Raw genomic sequence first — 12,884 nt, 5'->3', positions numbered from 1 at the left:
CTGGCTAGCTTTAATCTTGGCCTGACCTTTACGTTCACTGAGCTACACAGGGAAGTCCTGCAGGAGACTTGTGATGCTTCTCTGTTGAGTCACTGGAGCTTCTCTCTTGTGCAAAGATGCACAGGCTGGGTCAAGGCAGCTACAAACCTGTAATTACAGTGAGATTCCAACGCAGTGTGTGGTGGGGTCTTTTTTTCCCTTTAAAGGGAAGAAAATGTAGTTTAGCAAAAACCTAGTGTGTGTTTTTCTTTTTCCCCAAATAATTTTAAATTGTCTGCTTGTAGGGTGGCAGACGAAGGGAAGCACATGATAATGGCTTTGTTCTTGGTTTCAGTTATAATTTGAGTTCCTGCTGCAAAGTTGTCCTTGGGTAGGACTCTTTTTCTGGGTCTGTTTTTTGTTTGTTTTTAACATTTCCATGTACAGAAAAGGCAAGCAGAAAATTGAAGTAAAGCTAGAATGTGAAAAGGAAACAAAGGAGTAAAGGTAATGGCTACATATAGACAACATAGGCGATTCTCAGTCTAACACAAAAGGGGAAGGTTTTGCAATGTATACTGAGAGACTAGTGCAGCCTCTTTGTCTAAGTAGTACAGCTGTTTTCTTAGTACTGCTTTGAAAATGCCTGTTCAAGAGCTCCCCAAAACTGGTGTTTCTCAAAAGACCATAATGAGGTGGGTGTTAAAGGCACAGCAGAGCTCAAGAACAGTACCCATCTTACGCAATTCTTAAGAATCATAATTCCTTCTGAGAAACTGTGTTTCTTCTTGGAAACTGACTAGAATGAAACATACTTGAGTTTTCAACAAGCCTAAAACTTTGTCTGCAACTTGTTTTGTGGGCATATTTGTTTGGAAAAAAGCTCTCAGAAGTTGTTTTTCATTTAAGAGGATAAAATATTTGGAGCTGGTAGGGCTAGGTGCTACACTCCAGGCAGAATGCACCAAGGAAAAGGCCAGCTTAAAGGAGAGGCATGAGATACTGTTTTCTAGGGTGTTAAACTTTCAGGAATAAACTGTTTACGAAATGAATTCAGCTTTGATAGAGATAATAAATTGATGGTGTAAGTACTGAGGCCATAGTTGTATTGTATATCCTTCTGGTGGCAACAGGCAGGCTGGTGAGTGATGTCCTAGATTCTGACAATTGTTTAAAGAAGACTAACTGGAGACTACCAGGAGAAACACACTGGCACAAGTGCAGTGTCAGAGCTGCCTCTAGACAGAAGGACCTTCTTCTGAAACAGCATCTTCCGGTAACGAACCCCTGCTCACAAGCAAGGAAATGCCCTGGAAACAAGACACACTCTCACACACCTGCCTTTATTTTTTTTAAGAGTAATTCACAGTACAGTTTTGGGATGACCACATTTCATATCCAGAGAAAAGCTAAAATGGCCTTTTAAAAGAGATTTTTAATAAAAGCACAGAAGATTGTGAAAAGAATGAGGAAATTCCTAAGCAGTACCAGGGTAGCAAAAAGCAAGAGAGGAGTGGGAAGCAACAGCTGTGTTCCATAGTAAGCTCTAAACTTTTTCAATAAGATTGAAAAGTGGTCTGTGTGATTCCCATCATAAGCAAAGGCTCTTAAAGAACAGAGTAAGAGAGGACAACTTTGCATGGAAAAAATTAAAGGTCCCTTGAGAAGAGAGAGGGAACCAGCACGCTCCCACAAAGATCAGTGCTTGGGCCTGTGACATACGGTGTGTTCATATGTGATCTGCAAAAGAGGTGTATAGAGATAAGACAAAGTTTGCCAATGGCACAGAGTTATTTGGGGTAATAAAGGGACACTTGTGGAAAGACCTTGAATTGCTGATTGACTGGATGATAAGTGATAAAATTTAGTATAGCTGAAAATCAGGCAATGCACACAGGAAAAAAAAAAAATCCCAATCCTAATCTGCCATAATGACAGGCTCAGCATTGACTACTGCTACTTAGAAACAAGGTCATAAGGGTTTGGTAAAGTACCAATGCAGTGTTCAATAATATTTGCTCATAAAACTAAGTTTTATGTTAGGAAGTACAAGGAGAGAATTAGGAAACTATGCCACTGTGCGCACCCGGAATGCACCCACATACCTGTGGATTTCTAGTGTCCTTGTCTCAAGTGAGGCAAAGAAGAACTGGAAAAGGAGGGAAGAGCAGCAAGACTAATAAAAGAATGAAATGCTGCTGTAGGAAAAGCATCTGAGCAGGCAGGGACTATAGTCTGGCAAAAAAAAAAAAAGATAAGGATGTGGAGGAGTGTTGTGGAGTGCTGTAAGATCAGAAGTTGACTGGAGAAGGTGAGCATGAAGCAGTTACTCAGTGTTTCTTCCAGTGTGAGAGCTACACATCAAATGGAATTTTCCAAAGGCAGGTTCAGCACAAGCAGAAGGAGATGCTGCTGTTTTACACCTCATGTCACTGTGCTGTGGGATGCCTTCCTGCACAAGTCCTGGAAATGTACATGAATTTAAAAAGTCAGGACAAGAAGGAAGTGCCTTTTGAGGGTCATTAAAAGCAAGATAGTGCTTCTGGTTTAGGAAGTTGCTGAATCACAAATTGCTGGAAGCTGCAGAAATGTGTCAGGGAAGTATCATTGCATTTGCCCTGTTCTTACACTTTCCCCCAGGCATCTGGATGGACCTGTGGTCTGACCTGGTGTAGCTGTTGTATTCTAGCCATTGTGATAGGCCAGAAACAGTATTTTACAGTCCTTGGTATTGGCTACAGCTCATTTTTTACAAAGAAACAAAGGTCAAGCACCAAGTGATTTATTATTTCCAACAGCAGAAATGATGCACTTGATGACAATCTCTGCTATGAAAATCCCAAGTGCTTTTTGAATTCTGCATTTCAGAGAGACCCATTTAAAAGAAGTTCCGTTTTATTTCAGGGAATTTTCTGGCATCTCTGTGGCAACGTGTACTAAAATGCACTAGGCTGGCTCCTTATCCACCTTTCTCTTAGGGGATGATGGGAGGTCTTGTGCCATCCCCTCCTGGACGTGTCTGTCTTACATGTGGCTACGCTATCCATAATGCTGCTGCGTGGCTTGCTTAAAGCCTTCAGTTGTGTATTCAGTTGGCTTTCCTGAGAGCAGAATTTGCTCAAAGGAATGCAGAAAGCAGTGAAAACTCCTTAATGTGAATCACCACACCCTCCACATATGGCGGCTATGTCTGGTGTATCATTACAAAAAGGTATAAATATGAAAAACTGGTGTGATGAAGCAAACCAAGATCTGTTGGAAGTGAAGGGTGGAAAAATGGAAAAGGGTGCTGTCTCCCCTATTATGAAATAATGGCCTGGAGTCTTTGTGGGATATAACTGCTGCAATTAATACAAATGGTTACTTGTTTCATTGACTAAAAGTAGAGGAGAAGGGTGCAGACTGGTGTAACTCTGCGTGAGCATGATCCCGGCTTTGGGTAGTACCAATAGTAGATCAAGCATCCTTTCCCCTTGCAAGTGACACCACAGTAAATCTACAGCCTCTGAGACAAAGCTGCTGTTCTGGTTTTCATACTGAATTACGACTGAAGGAATTTATAAGGAAGGAAAGCATTTTATTGAGAGCATCAGCACTATTGCTCTCGTCTGCAAGGTACTGTGCACTTTTTGGCTGTAGCTCAAGCTGCATGAGGGTGGAATGTGGCCAGTGCTTTTCAGACCAACGTAGGTGAAATGAGTCTCCGCTGGTGGGGTACTGTGGATGTCGGGAGTTATTTCAGTAACACTTTCCTGCTGCTGTTAAGCAAGAGTTTTGGGGTTTTCCTTTGTAACCTCTCTATACACAGCAGGAAGAATAACACCAAAGCGCCCACACAGTAAAAACACTTCTGAAAAGACCTGCCATAAATCACAGTCCCTTGCCAGCCCAGGTCACAGCATTGTCCCTGCAAGCTGGGAGGCAGGGACTGGTGGGACCTGCTTCCTGACACTGCCCATGTTAGGGAGTCAGTGCTCAGCCTGTTGTCCCCCGCACAGTAAGTGTGGCATTGGAAAAGGGACAAGTCACTAAGGGCTGGCAGCAGTAGGAGCTACCTCTAAATGAAAAGGGCCACTGCTGTTTGCCCCAGAAGGAATGATTCCTGGAACTGAACCTGCCTGAAGGTGAGGGACGACCATGCTCTTTCAGACAGACTCGACTCTCCCTTCTGCCCCCGCCCTGAGCCCTTGCCTCCTGGTATGTTAGCACGTAAGCGTGCACACAGCCCTCAAGTCCTCCCGTGACCTCATCTATGCATGTGCAGGTTTCCCCTTTTCACCCCCTTTGTTTTATTTTCTTTGAGAGCTACTCAGTATTCTGTGGTGTTTTTTCTCCATGGAAATTTTTTTTGAGAGATGGGGCAGAATGAACTTTGGCGCATGTTCAAGAGTAATGAAGATAAGAATTAGCAGGGACTTTGAACATAAATGAGACCAGATAAAAAGCTATTGAATGTAGTTCAGCAGCATGCCAAAGCAGATCAAGATGTTATTTACGATGCAATTCTGTGTTTTCCTTTCAGTAACAAGGAACAATAATGTCTGCTCCATTTTGTTTTTTTTTCTGATGCACCAAGACCCCAGAACGCTGACAGAGAATGTAATAATTAGGACCAAAATACATGATGTTTTAGGCCAGACTGCTGGGCTGTTGGCTTCGTCTTGGGTTTTGTTTAGACATTTCAGCAAGCATTGGCTTTGAAACAAGCATAATTTTTTACAAAAACAGAAGTTGTATTTTCTGACTGTCATGATTATAAAACAGTTTCATCCTCCATATGCATGTTGTTGTTACTGAACTTAGAGATGCAGACTCTGAATTGAACATGTACAAGGGAGAAAATGATACCAAGGTATTTCACGTGCCATATTGTGAGATGATAAAGTAGGAACGAGTACTGTTTGGGAACAATGCAGGGAGCACTCACGTTGCACTGGGAGCTGAGCTGAGGGCTGAGCCGCGGACTACAAACACATTGTGGGTGGTCAGTCATTCTGCCGCATCCCAGGGGAAAGCAGCAGCTCTGGGGATTGAGCATCATCTCGGCGCTACGCTGTGGATTCAGCAGTGTGTGAGCACAGGATGGAACTAAAAGTCTGATGTTCAGGCCTCCAAATAAGAGAGTGATCACAAGAAGCACGGAGACAAACTGATACATGTGCATGCAAGAGAAAAGCGGGTAGAAGCCTGTGGCTTGCAAAGGATTTGTAAATAGTAGAGCAGGGGCCAAGTGAGGAAATGGTCACATCTGAATAACAGCATTTTACCACCCTGGGCCATTTTTCTGCCTCTTCCATCTTTCTGCAGAGTGAGCTCTTTGACCACAGGGACAGAAGTTACTGAGGATGCACAGACTGCATGTCTCCCTTGCAGTCTGTTCCTGCTCGATTCCAGAGTGCCGTGGGTTATTTTGTGCTGTGTGAATCTGTGTGCTGCTGCATTTTCCGGTTCCCTTAGATAAGACAGCAATGAGAGCTGAGAGTGCTTCATCTGCGTAATATTTTTTTTCTGCCTCATCTCGCTGAGATGCTTGGCGCAGAGTCGGGGGCCCCCCGCGGTGCAGCTGGTGGCAGGACAGCCCTCCCTGCTTCTCGGCAGTCGGGTCTTGTTGCTGAATCCCGTGATGGAGCGGTGCTGCTACTGAGGACATGAGCATTACCTGCAGAGCCAAAGGCATTTCAATAATCTTGGTGCTCCCTTTGCTTTCTGGCAACCAAACAAGACCTTCCTTCTCCAAAAGAGAAGATTTGTTGTCACATCCTGTCTTATAATACCATGAACATTGCATCATGCTGCATGTTTCATGAATATACAAAATTGTCAGAGTGCAGTGAGTGCAGGCAGCTGTGGCAAGTCCTGGTTATCCCAGGCTATATCCCATTTCAAGTAGAGAAATGACTGTCCGTCTCTGTCTCTTGTATTAAGCCTAGCTCTTTCTTTATATTTGCATCAGAATTTGCTTTTCTCTGGACTATGAATGTGGTTTGTACAGATGAGGATTTTAGGGAAATCAGGAGGGTGGGAAGTGAAATGCAAGCCGAATCTGTATTTCAACCGCTCTGCTGATGGGTTGTTTTCTGCTTATTTGGGAGTTTAAGTGGATTTGCTAAGCACATTTCCCTTCTGATTTGCATGGCTAATATGGTTGTCCTGTTTTTCATGTAGTGATTCCTATTTTCCCGTTATGGCCACCTGCAACATGACACGAAGTAATTATGTAGTGAAGCTGCAGCACGAGGTGCTAAAGGCGTACAGGTTATGGAAGAGCCAAGACGCAACCATGGCATCAGGTTCAGTGCTCTTGGACACAGCCTGTGGTCCTCTCACCATCTTCATTTCAGTGTTAACGCCAACATCACTGTGTTTATCCTGGGAGGGAGATAATCCCCATGTAAAGCAGGCAGCAGAAAGCAAGCAGCTTGCTTAAGGCCAGGCAGGAAGTCAGTCACTGGGAAAATATGACCTAATTTAGATCCCTAACAAAATCATCCTCTCCCTGCTGCAGTTTGCTTCTCATAAAATGAAGCTATCAACTTCACCATGGCGTTAGGAGGTGCCGTAAGTTAATGCTGATAAGGGGCATGGCATATAAAAAGTGGCACAGGCTAAAGCTACGGGGACTTTCTGAGAAGGTGGTGGGATATCAAGCCATTGCCAAACATGGCAGGCGGCAGTTTTGTCTGGTGGAGCACAGCTAGATAAAGGCAAACGCTCTGATGCAGCATTCAGCTTGCTGGGGACATGGCGTGAAGAGCAATGTCTGCTGGAGAGCCAAGCAACACTAGTTTGCAGAGGAGGAAGGGCTGGGAGGAGCCGGTTTGTAACAAATGCAGGAAATGAGTTCAGCGTAAACCACAAGTTCTCTATTGTCTTAGCTTCACGTAGTTTACAACACTAGAGGTAAGGAAACTGAACAAATGCCAGTGGGTTTGCAAGATGAAGTTAAATTTGAAGTTAAAATCCTAACGCTTTGCCACTTGCAATGAAAAGTTAGGCTCCATCGAGGAGTTGCTATGAGCGTGGAAGGGAGGTGTGGGTGTGTGGGTGCTGCTCGCTTCTGCAAAGGAAAATTGCTCACAAAGCAAGAATGAGCCATTTTAGAAATTCCCTAACTATTAGAAAACAGGCAAATCTGGGTGGCTGACTGCTTTCCTCCTTCTTTCCCTCCAAATGCTTTTGGATTATACAGGTTTCAGTTACTCCTGCGGAGAGCCGCTTTTAGAGTGAGAGACAGCAGTCAGATGATCTTGAGTTATAATCCTGTTCTTCCTGAAGATGTCTGTTTGCTACAGATGTGTCAACATTGCAAATGCTCCAGAAATTTGGAAAAATGCAGTGGAAAGTCTGCAGAGTTTCTTGTTGAATATATATGCAGCTTTGTGTGTGATGTCATGCAAACACACAAGAATGCGTGAAGCTGAGCAGTTTTGGAGTTTCTGCTATTACAGTCCAAATGTAAAGAGAAAATTTTGTGGCAGAAAGGAAATTCCTTCCATTTGAATCACAGCGATATGCAAACAGATGGTTACATATTGGGGTTTGTAGCTGGCTTGGGCTAAATTAAGGTCCATGGAAGTCTAAGATCGGGGAGTTTGCTTTTTTCAGCTTGCAGGGATTCAGATATTGGTCCAGTTAGTAGCAGCTTAACAAGTCCCTGAATGCGAGCTGTACTGCAGCGACTGACTTTGTACACGCTCCGAGTTTACGGCAAACGCAAAGGTGAAATCATTTAGCTAAAACCTCTCTCACTGCGGTTCACGTGACACGTGATGTGTTAAGGTGTTACTGATGCTGTAACTTGTTGAAACTCAGCCATGACTCTAGGTCTGTGCCTACAGCAAGAGCTCAGGTTCCAGTTCCAGTTAAACTTCTGAATCTGACCTGCTTTGCCAAAAATCCCAGATCATTAATTTTGCCCGCAGTTTCTGAAGGAGCAGGTGCTCTGGCAGCCTCCCTGTTTGCTTCTGTATGGATATATCCTGCGCTTTAGATAATGAATGGCTGTGCTTTATTCTAGGACACGGGAATTTTATCTTTTCATTATAAATAGCGACCATCAGTACAACTCCAGGATACCTTGGTTTAATGATGCCTTACATAGGAATGCAGAAAATGCTAAATAATTTAAAGGGATTCTATAAATACTTTTATATGGTGATGAAATCCAAGTATGACTAATCGGATGAGCCTTATACTTAACAAAACAAATCTCTGGTGAGCCATCGCTGTAGGATACTGCAGTTGCTATGGAAAAAACACTTCTAGCAACTGACAACTAGCAGCAAACGTGACTTGGAGGGAGAGAGCCCATCTCTGCAGCAAGCAGGTCTACAGCTGGTAGAGCTTCCAGGTCCCAAAAACCATCTTTCTTGTGGTGGAGGGAGGTTACAGCAAAAGGTATCACACTAAGCTAAAAGAGGGGTTTTTTTAGCCTGTGTTTTGACAAATGGCTGTCTGTGCTAACCTGGTTATGCACCTCTGGTATGAGCAGGCCAAATACTCCTTGGCTTGTCTGCAAGTTCAGGTTGAAGTTTCAAAAGGAATTTCTTTAAGGGCAGTCTCCAACTTCTGCTTTTTCAGGGCAAAACAGTGTGTTTGCACAGTAATGATAGTCACAATGTTTTGTTTCATGGAGGATCCAGGTAATGCAGGCTCCAGAGTAAAGATGAAAAATAAGGAAAGCCAAGGAAAGGAAGAATACATTAAATGATTTTGCAACCCTTGAAAAGCTTGCCGTGAATTTGGGTCAGGGTTTGGATTGGGCCCTGTTTTTTTCAGATAGTTTGCCTCATTCTCCCTTCATCCCCATCTGTTCTGTTTCTTTTGCAGTGCCAGAAGCTCCGAGAGGTTTTTAACTTGGATTATCCTCACAGCACCTTCCTGCTTAAGACTCTGACTATTGTATCTGGCCCTGACATGGTTGACCTCACTTTTCATAACTTTGTGTCCTACAAGGAGAATGTTGGCAAGGTATTGGGTCCTGAGGGCAAGGAAGTGCTGGGAGACACTAAGGATTGGGGCATTGAGTGGGGAGTGGGAAAGGGGAGGGGAAAACGGGGAACCTGAACCCTGTCAATGTTATTGGCAAGGTTATAAACAACCAGGTTAATGTTCCAGTAAGGTGTGGTACTTCCATAGTTCTAGAAGCTTGTACCTTGCATGGAAAAGGACCAGTAGAAGACATTTAATATGTCATTTTTGTCCTTCATGTGCTTTGTGTGGATAAACAGACAGCTGAAAAGACTCCGTGGTAAAGTGTCAAGTGTATATAGGCAGTAGGAATGTGATAAAGCCAAGCCCAGGGCACAGCGGTTGGGATTTGGAGCCCAGCAGTATCGGGACAGGCCTTTTTACCAAGGCCTGTAGTAACAGGACAAGGGGTAATGATTTTAAACTGAAAAAGGGAAGATTTTAAGTGGACATAAGGCGGAAAGTTTTTACTATGAGGGTGGTGAGACACTGGAACAGATTGTCCAAAGAAGCTGTGGATGCTCCGTCACTGGAAGTGTTCAAGGACAGGTTGGATGGAGCTTTCAGCAACCTGGTCTAGAAGGTGTCCCTGCCCGTGGCAGGGGGTTTGGAACTAGATGATCTTTAAAGGTCCCTTCCAACCCAAATTGTTCCACAGTTCTGTGCCCTTTCCACATTTGTCGCTCTGTACTTCTTGGTGCAGTTCTGTAACGTCCAACTGCCTCTGCTTTGTGTGTGTGTGTTTGTTCCCAGAGCTGGGCTGAGGATATTATGGCCATCGTTCGGAATCCTCTCACATACAACGCTTCTCGGTACACCTTCCTAGAGAAAATGTAAGTGATTTCTGACAAACATTGTTCTCTGAAACATTCACGTACTTCCCTTTCTATGTGTACTAGAAAGAAAAGGCTGCGTAGCATCCATGTCCTTTGGCAGCCTCCAAACCAAGTCCTGTGTCAGTGCAGGACCCCCAAGGCACGGGCAGGGGTTTGGTAGCTGTGCTGTATGTTGTGTGAGCGCTGGCTGGCACAGAAGTGCTTGAGCCAGTCAAACACACTTGTGGTATTTAGACAAACTGAAATTCTGAGCCTCAAAGGGGTCTCCCACCGAGGTCACAGCACTCACCCCAACGAAGTGCTGCCTCTTTTCTTTGCTCTGTAATACCATTTGGTTGGCAACCTAGGATTGCTGAGGAATGCTAAATAGTAGGACATATCATTATATCTTATGTTTTAGAGGACTTTTTCTGAGATCTAAGCTCTTATAATTTGCCTGTTTCTCCTTCCCACGAAACATTAACAGATTCTATCTGAGGTAAGCTGACATTTGAAGGGCCTGATTTTCAGTTGACTGTTAAATTGTTTTCCCAGTTGCGTATTTTTTATTTCTCATTACTTAATAGGACCTCTAAAACTGTACAAGTGTGTTTTCATAATTTTGTGGGTTTTTTCACAGCCTGGTGAAGCTGAAGATGCAGCTTAATGCAGAGGGGAAGATTCCTGTCAGGAAGTGAGTATAGATATTTGGGTGTTTGTGTGTTCAGTCAGACTGAAGGCAGAGCAGCTGGTACGGGAGTGGTTACCTGGTGGCTTCAGCTGCCTGCTCTTTCTGCACCTAAGAGGCAGAGATCATTCCCTCTGGATTCAGGCTATGAAAGGATTCCTGCTGCCACCTAGGTTCCTCCCAGGGAGGGGCCTGGGACATAATCTGGGTCTGGAAGGGGAGAACTTTTGTGGCCTGCACCTACAGCAAGAAATTGCCTTAAACAGCCATAGATTTCACCTTCTGGCTCTTGCCGAGAAATAATCAACAAAACCAAACAACTTTGGTAAAATTCTGATCACAGATTGTTTTGCAAACCTGAGTTGAAAGGTGGATGAAGTATAGGATTAATTTAACCTTTCATATAAGGAGTTCTGTATTTGGAGAACTTTTTGCCTGACTCCCCAGCTAGCCTAAAGTGTAGGGGTCCATCACTTTCACTTGTCTCCTTCTTCATGTGGGACCACCAGCCGTTCTCACTAGTGTAATTCCAATGCCCAGCCTTTACTCTGGATGTGCACGAGAGGGAAGCAGCCTTTGAGGCAGCCCTCTGGGCCAACGTCAATGCCAGTTCAAGCACAGAACGTGGAGGTTTGCCCTTCACTGGCCCCAGGGTTGGCCTTGTGCACCGGGGTAGGACTGCTGTTAGAACAAGCCAAGGCTGCTTTGCTGAAGCAAAGACCAGCCTGTTATTTCTCCCCTGTACTGCATGGCATGAATCTAGAACTGTTTTTGTGCCACTCGCTGTCTTCCCTAGTAAAATTACTCCATGGCTGATCCAGTGGCTCCTCCATGTTGATTCGACTCATAGAGCAACCAAAGGCTGCACTGCCATGTTCAATTCCATGTTCACCCAAAAGGGTGCATAAATAAATATCTTTTGCTTTAAGAATAAGGACCTGCAGATAGTGCATTTGTGTGTATTCACTAGGAAGTTCTGAACCACTCTGCTTCTAGGTTTATGCTGTGTTACATTATTACAAGAGGCAAGTGCTAATCACCTGTAGTAAATACGCTACCTACTGTGTGCTATATTGCATAACGATTCTAGATTAAGTCTATGCTGGCTAAATGTGCTCCTGGATGGTTGATCATTATTCAACAATAAACATTTTTTGTTGTTTGTTTTCTAAACCACCAACCAGCAAGATTTCATTCTGTCAGAAACCAGTGTATTCATCAAAGGGCTTTTAAAAATGTATAGGTCTTTAATGAATAACTCGCACTAGGGAAGAGTACTTTGAATTGATCTTTAAAATGCAAGCAAGGTAGCATTACTGCAGGGAGAAAATGGCTTATTCTTCTGACATAAGCTAGGAAAAATGTCTGGTACAGGATGTACCTCTCTTCAATGCCCTGGTCTGCTTTCTTGCAGAGGTAAAAGTGCTTTACTGTATAAAGCGTTAGACCATTAAATAGTCCAGATTAAGAGCCAGATTTACAAAAATACTCAGTATCTCCAGGTGCAAGTATATGTAAGGCCTTCAAAACTCTTTGTCTGGATTCTTCTGAAAATTCCACTGAGCATCTGCCTTTCTCTTTTGACATTTAAATCCCTTTTGAATCATAACAAAGTTGCTGCAATTTTTGCCTTGCAAAGGGCAGCTTGGAAACCGATATGCACTGAGTTTGCATAAGCCTGCTGCAGCTCCCACTGAACACTCTTCCACCTGTCAACACATTTGGCACTTTTTGTTCCCCTTTTTGGCTGTGAGCACCTGTGATTCCAGGAGCTTAATAGAGCAGACATCTAAATTTATCCATGGAGGAGACCTCATTGCTGCTGACGGGGATATTTTGAAAGTAGATAGAGTTCAGCTACTGTTACTATTCCATAATGCAGCAAAGGGGCTGCTTTAAGGTGAAGGCTTGACCAAGTGAATTCTGCCCTGCAGACCAGTGCCTAGCTTTCTAAATTGGAGATGAGTTTTGGTTTCTGCAGCAGCAGACCTTTGTGCTTCCATCGTGCAGTATACCAGCTTGTGTAGTGAGTTTGTTCCTTGAATTCGTCGAGAGCCTTTGGTTCCAGAAAATTTTGACTTCTTCTAGAGCAGCAAATTTGCACATTTGTTTGCTTTTTTTGATTGTTGTCTTGACTACCAAGTTATTCCTTGCTAATGCCAGCTACCACATGGGATAGTGTCTTGTGGGGGAAAGTGTCTGAGGAATTTGTGGCATGAGGCCTGCTACCACAGGGAGCAGCTCCAAGAGGGGAAGGGTAGTGAGGAGGGATTTTGAGAGTAAGCTGATGTAGTTCAGTGACAGGGCTCTTACAGAGTCCATAGCAGAAATATAGAACTTCTATATTAAGGCAGCAGTCAAAAAATCCACTGTAGGTTTATAGGACTTGGTACATCAGCTACTCCCTTGGAGAAACACTGTCTCCCTTCTCT

The 12,884-nt window shown here is 43.8% G+C and overlaps 1 protein-coding gene across 1 annotated transcript in view; it reads left to right on the top strand.

The window, feature by feature from the left end:
- Positions 1 to 12,884, top strand: part of PLCB2 (phospholipase C beta 2) — a 48,246-nt gene that overhangs the window by 7,290 nt on the left and 28,072 nt on the right. The window contains 3 exon segments of the mRNA XM_037402406.1: positions 8,809 to 8,949; positions 9,703 to 9,782; positions 10,405 to 10,458. Of these exon segments, the coding sequence (XP_037258303.1) occupies positions 8,809 to 8,949; positions 9,703 to 9,782; positions 10,405 to 10,458 (275 nt within the window).

The sequence above is a fragment of the Falco rusticolus genome, chromosome 10 (assembly GCF_015220075.1).
Source record: "Falco rusticolus isolate bFalRus1 chromosome 10, bFalRus1.pri, whole genome shotgun sequence".
Lineage (NCBI taxonomy): Eukaryota > Metazoa > Chordata > Aves > Falconiformes > Falconidae > Falco > Falco rusticolus.
Note: the sequence above shows the minus strand (reverse complement) of the source record. Positions and strands in the feature narration are given on the sequence as shown.